Source organism: Symsagittifera roscoffensis, chromosome 2, assembly GCF_963678635.1.
Source record: "Symsagittifera roscoffensis chromosome 2, txSymRosc1.1, whole genome shotgun sequence".
Classification (NCBI taxonomy): domain Eukaryota; kingdom Metazoa; phylum Xenacoelomorpha; order Acoela; family Convolutidae; genus Symsagittifera; species Symsagittifera roscoffensis.
The window spans coordinates 82,533,251-82,548,554 of NC_087063.1; the positions used below are offsets into that span (position 1 = coordinate 82,533,251).

The 15,304-nt window shown below is 37.3% G+C and overlaps 1 protein-coding gene across 1 annotated transcript; it reads left to right on the forward strand.

Moving 5' to 3' along the window:
* The first annotated feature begins 4,647 nt into the window (after positions 1–4,647).
* LOC134840065 (zinc finger protein 474-like) lies at positions 4,648–6,544 on the forward strand. Its single transcript, XM_063855718.1, has 2 exons — positions 4,648–5,279; positions 6,086–6,544. The coding sequence occupies exons 1-2, from the start codon at positions 5,000–5,002 to the stop codon at positions 6,424–6,426; spliced, it is 621 nt and encodes a 206-aa protein (XP_063711788.1). The 5' UTR covers positions 4,648–4,999; the 3' UTR covers positions 6,427–6,544.
* The last annotated feature ends 8,760 nt before the right edge of the window (positions 6,545–15,304 follow it).

Consider the following 15,304-nt stretch of genomic DNA (forward strand, 5'->3'; position numbering starts at 1 on the left):
TCCGTTTTTCGAAGCAAATGACGGAACATTTGTGCACGGGATGGTTTTGTTTCTCCAGATAAATTTTGACAGTTTAACTAGTCATTTTTGACTGTATTTTTTTCTATCATCTGAAATGTTTTTTGTCTAGAGCTCAAATGTGAGTGTTTTTGTTGTCTAGAACTCAAATGTGATTGCCTGTGATTTTTTTTCTTAAAATTTTGTGGGTTAAAAGATTGGCATTTTGGCCACTTTGGGACAATTAGCGCGCGATATACTTCGATGCATTAAGGCGTAAAACTATTTCTGTTTTGGATAATTTTATCCGGTTCTTTTCAAAAAGAGCTATTGTAGCTTGCTCAGCTGGAAAGGCAGTAAGCCTTCATTAAATCGCGAAAACACGCGTGACTAAAAAACAATCCAACGCAATGAAAATTATTAGCAGAATTCGGCGAACTTTTCCTGCTTACTGCAAACAGAATCCATTCAGTATCCCAAACACTTGTGAAATGTAAAAAAAATTGTTAAAAACACCCTGTGGATAATTTTTCTTCAAAATAATCAGATTGCAAAAAACTTTGCATGAATATGAGCAAACAAGGCAGCCTTGCATTCTTACTTTTCAGTCCGATTTTAGACACTATCCAGTGCGTTTATTTATCACTTCAAATCAGAATTTTGAGTAAATCTCGAACAAACTACACTACAAGTTTTTACAACTTTTGTGAATTTAGGGAGAAACTTTAGGCCCTGCATTCAAAATTGTGAACCTATTTATTCAGCCAATCTTAAAGAATAAGAAAGAAATATGGCGTAGGGTCCGTTTTTTTTTTCTTTTTTTTAAGTCAATTTAAGGATTGTTTGGGGGTTTAAGGTGATATTGGCAGTGCTTCGGTTTTTTTAAATAATAAAAAAAAAATTTCTCTGATATTGAAAAAAGAAAAAATTGTCCGATGTTGTTTTCTTTTCAGACTAATTTTAAACAAGTTCGATGACAAGCTGATATCCGAAGTTGAGTTTTAGTGGAAATTTTCAGCTATAATTGAACTAAATTTTACTACAGGTACCGCTATTTTTTGGGTGCATTCGAACAAACTATTGACCAATCTGGAAATTAAGAAAAAAATTCAGACAATAAAAATTGCAGAAAAATTTGCAACTTACAAAATGTACTGTGAATTACAGTTTTTGCAAATCGAAACTAGTTTTTTTTTTATTTTGAGTTTTTCTGACTTTCGAAAAAGGTGATGGAAAGTTTGTGCTAAGGTGGTTATTTTTTTCCAGAAAGTTTCGATTTTTCAAATAGTTTTGACGAATTTTTTAAAATATCAGCCGAAAGGTAATGTTGTTCAGTTCAAATTTAAAAAAAATCAAATGCGTTTTTTTTCGTAAAATTATAGGGGTTTAAAGCTGTTTAAATATTTTTATTTTTGCCAATGCCATGTTGGGAAAATAAACGCGTGATAAGTTTTGTGCAATTAACGCGTAAGCCACAATTTCATCTGTTTTAGATATTTTTCCACATTGATTGAAGCAGACAATTTAGAAAACAAAAATTTCGCAACAATTTTTTTATGCGAACACTGCTCCGGAACCCCAAAAAGGCTATTGGAGCTTTCAGGTTTTCACTCTGATACAAGCATTTTTGTTGTTTCGACTTTCGAAGCAAATGACGGAACATTTGAACATTTGTGCACGGGATGGTTTTGTTTCTCCAGATAAATTTTGACTGCTTTTTTCTATCATCTAAAATGTTTTGTTGTCTAGAGCTCAAATATGATTATTTTTGTTGTCTAGAACTCGAATGTGATTGCCTGTGACTTTTGTCTTAAAGTTTTGTGGGTTAAAAGATTGCCATTTTGGCCACTTTGGGACAATTAGCGCGCGATATACTTCGATGCCTTAAGGCGTAAAACTATTTCTGTTTTGGATAATTTTATCCGGTTCTTTTCAATAAGAGCTATTGTAGCTTGCTCAGCTGGAAAGGCATAAGGCCTTCATTTAATCGCGAAAACATGCGTGACTAAAAAACAATCCAACTCAATGAAAGTTATTATCATAATTCGGCGAATTTTTCCTGCTTATTGCAAACAGAATCCATTCAGTATCCCAAACACTTATGAAATGTAAAAAAAACTGTTAAAAACACCCTTTGGATAATTTTTCTTCAAAATAATCAGATTGCAAAAAACTTTGCATGAATATGAGCAAACAAGGCAGCCTTGCATTCTTACTTTTCAGTCCGATTTTAGACACTATCCAGTGCGTTTATTTATCACTTCATATCAGAATTTTGAGTAAATCTCGAACAAACTACACTACAAGTTTTTACAACTTTTGTGAATTTAGGGAGTAACCTTAGGCCCTGCATTCAAAATTGTGAACCTATTTATTCCGCCAATCTTAAAAAATAAGAAAGAAATATGGCGTAGGGTCTGTTTTTTTTCTTTTTTTTTAGTCAATTTAAGGATGGATTGTTTGGGGGTTTAAGGTGATATTGGCAGTGCTTCGGTTTTTTTAAATAATAAAAAATTTCTCTGATATTGAAAAAAGAAAAAATTGTCCGATGTTGTTTTCTTTTCGGATTAATTTTAAGCAAGTTTGATGACAAGCTGATATCCGAAGTTGAGTTTTACTAGAAATTTTTTTGCCATACTTGAAATAACTTTTACTACAGGTACCGCTATTTTTTTGAATGCGTTCAAACAATTTATTGAAACTATTGTCCAATCTGAAAAACTAAAAAAAAAATTCAGACAATAAAAATTGCAGAAAAACTTACAAATTGTACTGTGAATTACAGTTTTTGCAAATCGAAACTAGCTTTTTTCATATTTGAGTTTTTCGGATTTTCGAAGAAATGATGGAAATTTTGTGCTCAGGTGGTTACTTTTCTCCAGAAAGTTTCAATTTTTTAAATAGTTTCGACGAATTTTTTTCAAATATCAGCCGAAAGGTAATGTTGTTCAGTTCAAGTTTAAAAAAAATTAAAGATATTCTATAGCTATCTCATAAAGTCTTTTTGCATTTCTTGACTCGTGCATTAGTCAGATAAGTTTTAAGATATTACATTGAGGTTGATCCGAAATTTTGTCGACTTTTTTTTAGATCGACTAAATTGATTTTCTGACCTCTTCCAAATCACTATAAAGACCCCATTTTGACAAAATTTTCTGCGCGGCAAGCAAATTTTTTTGGAAAAACAGGTCAAAAATGCAAAAAACCCGAGCCGTCCCCCTAAATTCGCTGGTGTCAGTATGTATGAAAAATATGGTCACCATATCTTAAGTACCTCAAATAAGGATGTCAAAAATCATGAAAGATACATGCAATTCATCGTATAAATGTTTAGTTATGCCTAATTGTTCCGACTTTCGATTTCGATACGAAAGTAACGGAATATTTGTGCTCGGGGTGGGTTTTTTTTCTTCAGACAAATTTCGACTTTTTTAACTTCAGACGGAATTTCATATCATTCGAAAGCTATTGTTGTCCTGACCTTAAACTTGAAAAGATATTTCACCTGTGATCAGTTTTCGTAAAGTTATAAGGGTTTAAAGATTGCCATTTTGGCCAATTTGGGACAATTAACGCGCGATATATTTCGCACTATTAACGCGTAAGCGGAGAGTTAATCAGTCTTATAAATGGTTCCAAATTGGTTGAAAGAAGCTTATTTGCCCTAATTGATTTGTTACACGGAGCGAAATCTATCCTTTTGTACTTTATATGGCGTGTGGGGGGATGATTTTCATTTTAAAAATTTCAAATTTTAGAATTTTTTTTCATTTTGTTTTATTTCATATAATTTTTTAATGTATTACTGCTCCATAAACCTTAAAAGGCAATTGGAACATTCAGGGCTTCGCCCTGAAACGAGCAGTCTTGTTTGATGTTAAAGGCTAACAAATGCGGCGCATTAATCCCCTCATAAACCATTCCAAATCAAAACGCACCACGCTAGTTGATACGAATAATCTGCTTCTCGATGTGACAAATATCAGTGTGTAGATTACATTAGGCATGATGACAAGATTTGAAAAAGGGACTTTTTTCGGTTAATAAAGGGCTTTTCCCTAATAGCAGCAGTCTTATTTATGCATCAATTATTTTTCTTCAGCCGTCATAACAGGGTGAAAAACAACAAATAGAGATGGCAGCTTTCAACACATACCATAAATGGGGAAATAGTTAACAAGATCCTGGAAACATTACATTGGTTTGTGAACAGGTTTTGCCGGAGGTTATTGAAATCTTTCAGCTCTTAGTGCGCTACCACCCCATAATCATGGAAAAAATATATTTTGGGTTTTCTAAGCTTATGAGCAAACTTTTCTAGCCAAGATTCAAGTTTTCAAATTTTCAAGATTCGAAACCTAAAAGCCGAGCTTCAACGTTTCTATTCAAACGAAAAAAAATCATCTTAACTTTTTCAAAATTTTATATTTTGTTAATTTAAAAAGTTTGAATTATGAAAACTGAATTTCTTGCTTTGTTTCTTAAAATTCTGATGTCTTCATTGCAAAAAAGAATAAGTCATAGAACTAAGAATGAGACTTTTCAGTGACCATATAAGCAACTGATTTTTAATTTTTTTTTGCGTCAGAATAGTCGTGCTTATTCTGTATAAAAAGTAGTCTGCTGAGCTTCAAAACACAAGAAAATCATAAAGCTCAGCTTGTTAATCTCGGCATTTGTAGTTTTTAAAGCTAAAGCAGTGTTTTACCAAAAAATAAAACGCGTGCATTTTTCAAACACACGTAAAACTCCACGCGTAAAATTGTTCAGCAAAACAATCATCAAATTCAGCTCTAGTTCGGTCTATATCTGACAGACAATAAATCTTATAGTTTTGGTTGTATTATACTCAAATTACCAGCATATCTTAGTATATTGCTTCAAAACAGTAGTAACACAACTTTTTTTTTACTATTTCTACTAAAATTTAATTTTTTTGTCCTGAAAACGATTGATCCAAAAAAAATTTTATGCTTAAGTTGAAAAAAACGGGCTAAAAACGATGAATATTCCGTTTAATAGCAACCCAAACGCGCCCAGAAAAGAGTTACCGTTCTGTTACATCTGTGGACGACAATTCACCAAAGCCTCGTTGCCGATTCACGAGCCCCAGTGTCTTAAGAAATGGGAAGTTTCCAATCAACAACTGGCTCCTGAGTTCAGGAAAAAGGCACCTGTGAAGCCAAAACCCCAGGCCGACAGAGCGATTGGGGGCAAGGGGGGAGGGGGAGGGGGGCAGGGGGCATCAGATGCGGCCTACTATGCCGCGCAAGCTAACTTAGGTATGGTTTTATAACACTTTCCGGATCTCTTTAAGTATATCCCCACCCCCTCGGGTACATAGTAACGAATATCCACTCAATAAAGAAATAAATCAACGATTAATCATATGAGAATTTTGTACCTAGTAACGAATCTCTCCCCCCGTTGCAAAAGGGGGGATATAGTTAAAGAGATCCCATTTTTCCCAATTCCAATGTAAGCTGAGAAAATCTGACACTCGTAATACTGTTACGTCACTTATTATGTTCACTGTATAACATCTAGTATAATATCGTCCAATTGTTATGAATAATTTAATACAGTTACCGGTTGCACCACCGGTTGAGGCCGGGAGGCGGGGGGGGGGGCTGTAAGAAACCAGTGTTTCCACAAATCTTTTAGTCGTTTTTTTTTAAAAGGAGAAGCCGTTTTCAGTGACCGTTTGAGTTTTTTTTTTAACTCACGGGGTCGATCTTTTGATTAGAGGTCGCGATCTATTTCAATTCAGTCATTTTGATTTCCCGGAATTTTCTTGAAACTCCTGATGACCTTTAACAAACGTTTTTAAACAGAATAGCGTTTTTTGACGCTTTTTTAACAAAACATTGCATATATGGCGCCATCGACGTGTTCAAAGCGACTTGAAAATATAGAATACTGTCCGGTGATGATTAAGTGTTTTGGAAAACTTTTAGATTTTTGGAAAATTTTTAGAAACAAGGAAAAATTGAATTGATTGGAGGAAAGGTCTCAATTTTTGAATTTTTTCTATCGAATTAAGTTATTAAGAATATGATATACATATATCAAAACAGTTTCTTTTCAGTCGAGTGTCCAAATTGTTCACGCACTTTCAACATGGACAGAATAGAGAAACATGTGAGCATCTGTGCGAAGACAGGAATAGTCCCCCCAAAGAAGACAGCGCCGGCCGAGTCATCTTCCTCTTCAAACAGCAGCCGACTAGCTCCCCCTGCCGACAACCACGCTAGAAAGACACCCTCCCCCAAAATGAAGAGCAAACCTCCCGCCAAGAGTACACCTGGCGGTGGAGGGGGAGGAGGAGGAGGAGGGGGAGGGGGAGGCGCGAAATTCTGCTCTTCGTGTGGTCACGCGTACGAATCAGCGGCTAAATTTTGCACCGAATGCGGAGCAAAAAGAGACTAAAATTTAAAAAGTTATATAATGTTTGACTGTGAAAAGATGGGCCATTTAGAAGAGTTTTCATGTGAATGAATTGAAATAGATTTAGTTTCACTCAAGCCTATTATCAAAAAATAATTATTACAAGAAAGTTTTACCTAGAATCTAGATCGACCCCTTATAACTAACAATACGTCTTCAAATTAAACAATGCACTGAAATAATTCCAAGTTGGCTTGCTCATAAATCTGATCTGTCTTGGTACACCGTCTGTTTGCCACGCCATCTATTTTTGATCAAGTAGTTTCTATTAAATTCCATAGTTATATTAGTATCTTGGAAACACTCATTGGCGTGGGCAGATTTTTTTCTAGGGGTGGGAGGTTTCAAAAAAATTTTGAAAAATTTGTTGACCGTTTGTTTAGGTTGACCGATTCGATTTTCTGAGCTCTCCGATAATAGTATAAGGACTCTTTTTGTCAGAATTTTTTCGCGCCGCAGGCAAAGTTTCCAAAAAAGCAGGTTTAAAATAACGTTTTGAACACTTAAAAAAGTAGACCAAAAGTCTTTCGGCGCGCGCTCCCCCAGCACTAATTACATTGGCGCCAATGGCGCTTTTAGAAAAAAAATTGAGGTCGGCCAGCCAAAAATGCATGTCATAAAATTATATCAAAGGGGGACCCTTAGAAAAAGTTTGGCACCAGAAGAGAGGGGGGGGGGGCAGTTGCCTCCCGGCACGCTTCTGGAAACACTGCTAGCTTGAAATTAGGTTGAATTTAACTTTATTTCGATCAATATATGAAGCAGTCTGATCAGTTCAACAGATAAGAGTAAAAAAATTAATTTACTAAACCCGTATGGATCTAACGTATGTAGCTGACATTCTTTTCTTCAGGTATGCGACCCATTCACGACCCAAAGGATCCCTCCTTTAATACTATTTTTGATATCCAGTGGCGTGCGCAGAAAATTTTCTAGGGGGTATAGGGTTTTTCGAAAAATTTTGAAAATTTTTTCGACTTTTTTTTAGGTCGACCAATTTGATTTTCCGAGATCTCCTAATATATTGTTAGGACAGGCAAATTTTTCAAAAAATTTTAGGCGTTTCAGGCATTTTTTTGGAAAATTTTGACTAAAAAATTGAACTTTTTGGCGCGCGCTCCCCCATCAAAATGAGTCATACTGGCGCCCAAGGCGCCTTTGAAAAAATTCCGAGTTTGTTCACCGAAAAATGGATGTAATAAAGTTATATCAAAAGAGGGACCCTTAGGAAAATTTTGACAACCAGAATTGGGAGGGGGCAGTTGTCCCCCGCCCCCACCCCTCGGCACGATACTGGTGACATCTATTTTCGGCCGACTCACCATAAACTTTTTCTAAATGCGCCGTTGGAGCCAAAATACTAGTTTTTAGGGGGAGCGCGTAACAAAAAAACGCGATAATTTGGTCAAAATATTCCAGCCATTTTTTTTTAAAATTTTATCTGTGCCGCAAAAAAATTGTCAAATTTGTGTTATTATGGTGCTTACCAGATCTCGGAAAATCAATTTGGTCGACCTAAAAAATTCAAAAAAGCCATCAAAATATTCGTTTTTTCCCAAATCCGCCCCTCCCCCATGACAAAATGATAAGACAGACGAGTTAGTGCGATATTGTTGTCGGCCATACATACCAAATAAAACCGCCATATGAAACTATTTGTGGTAAAAGAAAGTTAATTCGGGTTTAGTTTGAAAACAGCGCACAAAATTCAATTATTATCAGTCTAAAAATTTAGCGTGAAAAGAGAAGAGAATCATTTCAAAATTCCTGAAAAGTTCTAAATTTTGGAGGGAAACTAAAAAAAAACTGAATATCAATTCACCGAAATGGAATGAATTTCAAGAGAAAAAATACAAAAGGAAAAAACTCGATCATAAAAGTAGTTTCCTTTTTGAGCTTATTCAACTTAAATATTATTCCAGTATTCTTCATGAAGAAAAAAGTATTTGTATTTGAGTTTTTGCCAGTTAAAGCAATTGAAGAAGTGTTTGCAAAGAATAGTTGAGCTAGAATCCAATAAGCACGGGTTAAGCATGAAAAAAGATTTGCTTAGTTTTTATCTCAGAAGTTTTTCATCACGTTCTGTCCATGCGCGAGTTTATCAACCCTAGTTCCGCAAGTTTTATTGTCGCTCAAAAAACTGCTTTTGTGTGTTTTTTTGAAATTTATTTTGAGTTTTGAACTGTTCTCTCTGTTCAGGTAAAAATTTTTGTCAACTGAATAACGAGGGATCAAGTTAACATCCTACCCCCCCCCCACCACCACCACCACCAGATAGACCAATTTGATATCCTCCATCGCAGCGTTCAATATAATTTAAACTTGCTAAGTGGTGCAGGTAAAATGCTAGATTTTGATTGGCAAAACATTCGAATTCAGAATCAAGTTAACATCCTTTTTAAAAGCATTTTCAAAATACAAGCATTTACAAAAGACCTGAAAACCTAACTTTTTATTATTATCTCATTTAGGACCAAGTTAACATCCACCTAGACTCTTTTAGGGGGAGGATGTTAACTTGGTCTTAAATAAGATGAAAATAACTAATTAGTGTTTCAGATTTTTTGAAAATGCTTTCTTAAAAAAAAGGTTTGTTGACGGTTGGTTCTGCTTTTTGTTTTTTTTGATACTCATTCAGTATTTAAGTCTCAATGTGTAGTTTGTCTTGCGTTCTATCATAAAACTATTGTTGGTTAAAACTATAAGATTACGAGACGAACGTGTGTACTTTGTGAATTGTAGGCGGTTTCCGCAACAGGTCGAAAACAGACTTTCCGCGGGATCCGCGAAATTGCTTTTTTGATCTTCTATGATGTTGTGTATTCCTTGAACAAATAGCTAAAGCACTGAATTGCTCAAAATTGCACTGAAAACAACCGGTTTTGAGGAATCCGCAACCAAATTTGCGGAATTCAGTAATTTTTGGAAATACAAACAAATAAAATTATACATAAAAAATAAAGTTACGCTGTTGCGGAATCCGCAACTGTAAGCGGAATACGCACATTGTGATCGAAATTGCAAATTGTATTTTGTTTGCCGGTTCCAATAACACATATTTTTACTTTTTTCAATTAAATCTTTTTTGATAACTAGCGATAGTTTCCAGCAGCTCACTCTTATTTACAGTTCTGCTTACAATATGCGAATCTTTTTTACTACGAACATTTTAATCTCATGTACTGACAACTGTTGATAAACTGATGACAACTGACATCTTATGTGCTAATAAAGGGTTATAGTCACATGTATCTATTAGCAAGTCATAATCAAATGATCCCCAAGGCAACATGCTAGGAGATTTACCCCATTACGAAAGGGTTACATCCACAATTAGTTAAACAATGATTTATGATTTGTTATTGTTGTAAGGTTCTTGCTTTCAAATTTTTGCTTGATCTTTTTTTATAGCTATAGTTTTTTACTATTCACGCGAGAACTCGTTTAGTTCAGTACAATGATGAACTCTACGATCTACTTATAATTGCAAAATCCGCGTAAATTTTGCGGAACCTGATTTTGTTTACGGAATCCGGAACAACTAGCTATAGTTTTTTGTTGCTTAATCCGCGACAAAACTAATTTACCGACAAAATATACTTTACACGTACTTGGATGCGGGAATACGTTCCTTCCCTCAATAGGAGGGCAAAGTGGCACAACCAGTCAGACGTTAAGTTGAAAGCCGGCGACTTGGTTTGGGTCATAGAGCCTGACACTCCACGTGGACATTATCCACTCGCACGTGTTCTAAGACTGCACTATGGCAAGGACGGATGCGCGAGATCCGCCGATATAAAGACCGTTACGAGCGAACTGACCCGCCCGACCGTAAAGCTCGCTCACGTTCTTCCTTGTTTAGGGGTGGAGGATGTTGCAGCGCAAATATAAAACAATAGTATAAATGCATATAAAACTGAACCAAAATATAAATGCATGTAGGGACAGTAGCCAAGTGTATACATGGTGCGTCCCGGCGGGTTCGGCGCCGGTTCGAATCCCGACTAGGTCGTTTCCTTTCTAGAACTCGAATATGCACCGAACTTGATGGGATGCTCCTTAACCAGGTTCGAACCCCCCCCCCAAACCTATTTTAACCGTCTTTTCGCTCTAATTTGGTTCAGCCTTGATTAAGGCTGACCTTTAAAAAGAGCAATTTGTCTCAAGGACAAATACTGGCCACTTTCGCAGCTTGCTTTGAGTTATGCAGTGTTTTGGGTCCGATCTTACCGATGATGAAATACGTTTTGAAAACTGTAAAACTATGGATTTCTTTGTTAGTTTTGCCGAAAAAACGCTCTGTAATTCAACTGTTTTAAAGTCAATATTTTTACGATTTGGTTTGTGGAGATTTGCGCGTACATTTTGGCGCCCCGCAAGGGACATTAGTGGTTTCTTGTGCGATTTAAAGAATTGTAGTCTGTGTTAATGGCGACATTTTCCGACATTTTCTGATTCATCTTCGATTTGTTTGCTGTTATTTTGCCGATAAAATTTCACTAAACTGACACTTTTGGGACCCTTTTTTTGACTACCGAAAACCGATCTACTCTAACATAGCTCTACTCAAAAATCGAAACCGCACCCGAGTAGAAAACGCACGATACGGCTCCTAGCGTTACGGCTTCTTCCTATAGAAGGAGGTAGGCCACTACGTTACCTTCTTGTGGATTACCTCTTGAACTAAGGAGAGACGCCCTCGTCTCAGAATAATCCCGAAAGGGCCAAACGGAGGCCTGTTCAGGTGTCGCGTTTTGAGGAGCTGCTCTGGTGTCGGATCTTAGAGGCCTGCTCAGGCGTCGTGTGAATTGCATAGGCCTTTATACAGGTGTCGTGTTTTGTCTTCAAAGACGAAAGAGCAGACAGAAGAAAGAGCGGACTGACGGAAGAGAGAGAGAGAGATGTCTGTTCAGGTGTCCTGATTGTTGACTTTTGGTCAAAGTGGAGCTTTTTTTTCTCGACACCCGAAGTTTTGGATTTTTTCCCCGGTGTCGTCAGTCTCCAAAACCGTCAAAAGCTGTAAGACTCATCTAGTTTTTATAAATTTTTTTGTGCAATAAAGTTACATACGGTGTCTTATTGTGTATCCCAACTCAAAGCAAGCTAATTTTGGTAATTTTCCCGATAGCACAAATTTTTGGGTAATTGTGAACGGATTGAAAATCCAGAAAAACGGAACATAGACAAGAGGTACTGGACTAAATTTTTGGATTGGTTTACGACTCGAACCTGCTGACCAAAATTTTTCAAAAAATTTTGGGAAAAAAATTAAAAAAATTGCCAAAAATTCCTCAAAACGTCCCCATAATTCTGCGAAACTGTGCTGTAACTTCACACCAACCTTATGGTAAGTGGTCTGGTAGCAAAATATCAGGCAAATTAAGTTGAGTTTTTCATCCTCAGGTTTTTTCCGCGTCTGTTGTTGGAACTTAACCAATTTGCCTGATCCTCCACCCACATTGGTGAAACTGAAAGCCAGTTTGCTTCAAGTAAATATAAGCCGTTTCATCCCGTCCGAATATTTACTTCGTTGCGCGACACTAATGTTAAGTGGTCAGGTACGGTGATATTAAGTGAGTTAAGTTGAATTCTTTCATCTTCAGGTTTACTCCGTGTGCGTTGTTGGAGTTCAACCGACCTATTTAATTTCCCCACCCCATTGGTACTTTAGCGTAACGTAGCCGTCGCATAGGTCTCATGAGTGTGTGGTATTCATTCTAGGAGCTAGTTCCTTGGATCACGCGCTCCGTATACTATCCGCACCGTCTCAAAAGCGCGTGAAAGAGACTTGTTTCACAAAGCCCGGTTTAAGCTTTAACTTCAACGCCAGGGACTCGCAGAAAACTATCCAATACTATCTGCCCACTTTTTGTCGAATCGGAAAGATCTAGTTATTTGGCACGACGCCATAAACAACTCCATTAGTAAGCACCGCAGTAACAACAACCGTAGTTTGAGTACTGACCAACTTAAGAGCCTTCTTTAGAGATACAAGGAGAATATTACCGCTATTGTATACTGTCGCTGCAACGGTACGGACAATATAGAAAAAGAGTTGCAAAAGACAGGTATTCTCGTTCTTAACATAGTTGAGGATTTTATCTCAAAGCGAAAGGCCAAAGACCAAACACTTATCGAAAAGTATAAAGAGTTGCACCACCCTACTTCCCTTGAGTTGAAGATTCTGTTTTTAATTAGACGATACAGTGCTGACTTAAGTACACTGAAAGCTAAGAAGAAGCGGAACCGTTTGTCGCCTAAAAATTGTAGAGCGATTCACAACAGACTTAAAGCATTAAAACTTCAAGTTACTCCCCCTTGTAAGTTATTGATGTATTAGAGTGTTTTGTGGATTTACTTGAGTGAAAATAAAGTATTTTCTGAGAGTCGTTTATTTCTGAATTTATAAAGCATGGAAGTTAAGTTTCAGAAGAAAATTAAGAAGTTGTTTGAGAAACGTAGCAATCTCGAAAACGAACTTTATAAGTGCCACGAAATAATTTTAGAAAACATAGAGAGTCAGAGTCGTTGCTCAAAAATTGATACTTATATTGAAAAATGTAGGAACTATATAGAACAAGCGGTCGAGATAAAAACTGAGTTGATTGATATGGCTGCAAAAAGTACCAATCCCGACGAATTGATACCTGCACAGGATATGTGGCTTCATAAGTTGACTCAAAGCAACGATAAAGTTCTGCAGGAAGCTATCACATATAAAACAAGTTTTGAGGCAGTAACAGAGCCGGACAAAATAGATAGCAGCTCAAAAGTTTCTCGTCGCTCTGAAAAAAGTGAAAAACCCCGGTCGCATAAAACAGATACCCGCTCTAAGTTGTCGCATCGAAGCAGCCGACATCAGCAATCGGGTTCTCAGAAATCTAGTTATACCGCCGCTTCGTCAAAAACACTTTCTGAGAAAAAGCGCGATTTAATGATTTTAAAGAAACAACAAGAGGAACTTGAGAGGCAGGCAAAGGTATCATTAAGACTGAAAAAACAACAAAGCCGTTTAGAGTTGGAAGAATTGGCTGTAGAACACAGGAAAAAGTTGGCAGAAATTGAGTTGAAAGGGCTTGAGTTAGAAGATGAGTTGTCGGAAATCAGCGAGAATGCTGAGGAAAGTGGTTTAACTCGAATCTCTCCACAACTAACAATAGACGAAAAGGATCGTACGCGTCACTGGGTCGAATCTGTCAACCTCAATCAGCCTGATGCTGTTGTAGTTCCCAATCACGAGCAGCACGTTCGTTCAACAGCTGAGGCAACCTATCCTGCATTAACAAATTACTTGGTCTCACCAAGTTTTACAGGAGTGAAAAATGGCCAGGCAGCTTCTAGTGATCCGGGATTGCATTACAGTAACCACATTCACGGACAACATCATAATTTGTCGAATTTGGTCCGATCGCAGGTTTCCGTTAACAATCCAGTAGGGTTACAACAGGTCATTCAACCTGTTTCTAATAATTTGCCTCAGCAAACTCTTTTGTCCACTCATCCGGTGCTAGGCAATCCAAACACAGGGTCAGTAGTCCCGGTAACTTCTGAAAATTATTTTGCTCCGACAACATCTGCAGAATTTCCTTCTGGTGTAGCACCGTTCGTTCCTGAATCAACAGCAGTTAATCAGGTTTCTTTAAGTCATCACACTACAGGATCAGTAGTAGCTGGCTACCAAGCACCTGTAGCCCCATCACAACAACACATGGGTGTTCCCGTTAGTAGTTATAACTTTTCAAGTGACCACTATAATCCTTATAGTAATTTGTGAGGACCAGCTGTTGCTGCCCCTTTATTGTCAGCTCAACAACACTTCATTCCTTCGACAACTGTTTTTTCCGCTGTAACTCCGATTGTTCCTCCGAATAATTTTGTTGCTTATACAAGTGGAGGGACTGTGTTCTTTGCACAGCCTGAAAATTCTTTACAAGCTAATCAACCGTTCGTTCCTGATTGTCACGGTAACTCTTTGAGTTACACAGAGCCAACTCCCGGCAATTCACCTGGTGCAGACGTCGAGCGTCCACTTTTGACACGAGAGTTGGTTAATATACTCATGCACAGCCGAAAAGAACATCTCCCTGAGTGGAAGCTGACCCAGTTCGATGGCAACCCACTTAATTGTTTTGGGTGGTTTGGGCAATTTAAATCGACGGTCGATTCAGCCATACTCAGTGACGTTGAAAAGCTTACCTATCTGAAAACGCTCGTAGTGGATAAAGCAAAATCCGCAATCGCTGAGTATAGCTATAGCGGAGTACTATATAAAGACGCATTAGCAACTCTTCAAAGAAAATTCGGGCAGCCACATGCTGTAGTAGGGGCTCATCTAGATAAATTGAGTAATTTTCCTTCGCTGAAAATGCATAACTCGGAAAAGGTAGTTGGATTTTCCTCTGCAATTTCTGGACTTGTTGCCGTATTCAAGTCCCTGTCTTTTAACGACGACCTGAAAAGTGTTAACTTACTGAGTCAAGCTGTGAGTAAGCTTCCTCCGAAACTTATGGAGGTATGGTCAATGCAAACCGTAAGACGCCAATGGCATAGACCAACTCTGCTAGATTTAAACGAATGGCTCGAGAAAAAGCGGAGGGTCATGAGAGGCTAAAAACGATCAATTCTAAGGGTAAGTCTGAAAAACCAGTTAAGCAAAAAGTAGGTACGAAAGTGTTTGCTAGTAACGCAAATGTAAGTAATAAGACTAAGGAAAAACCAAAGTACCCTTCATGTTCTGTATGTAAAGGTCAACACGCTCTTTGGAATTGCAACGTATTCAAAGAGAAAAACGCTACGCAGCGAGCAAAACATGTAGCCGAACAAAAACTTTGCTTTGCGTGTTTACAGAGCAATCACAGTT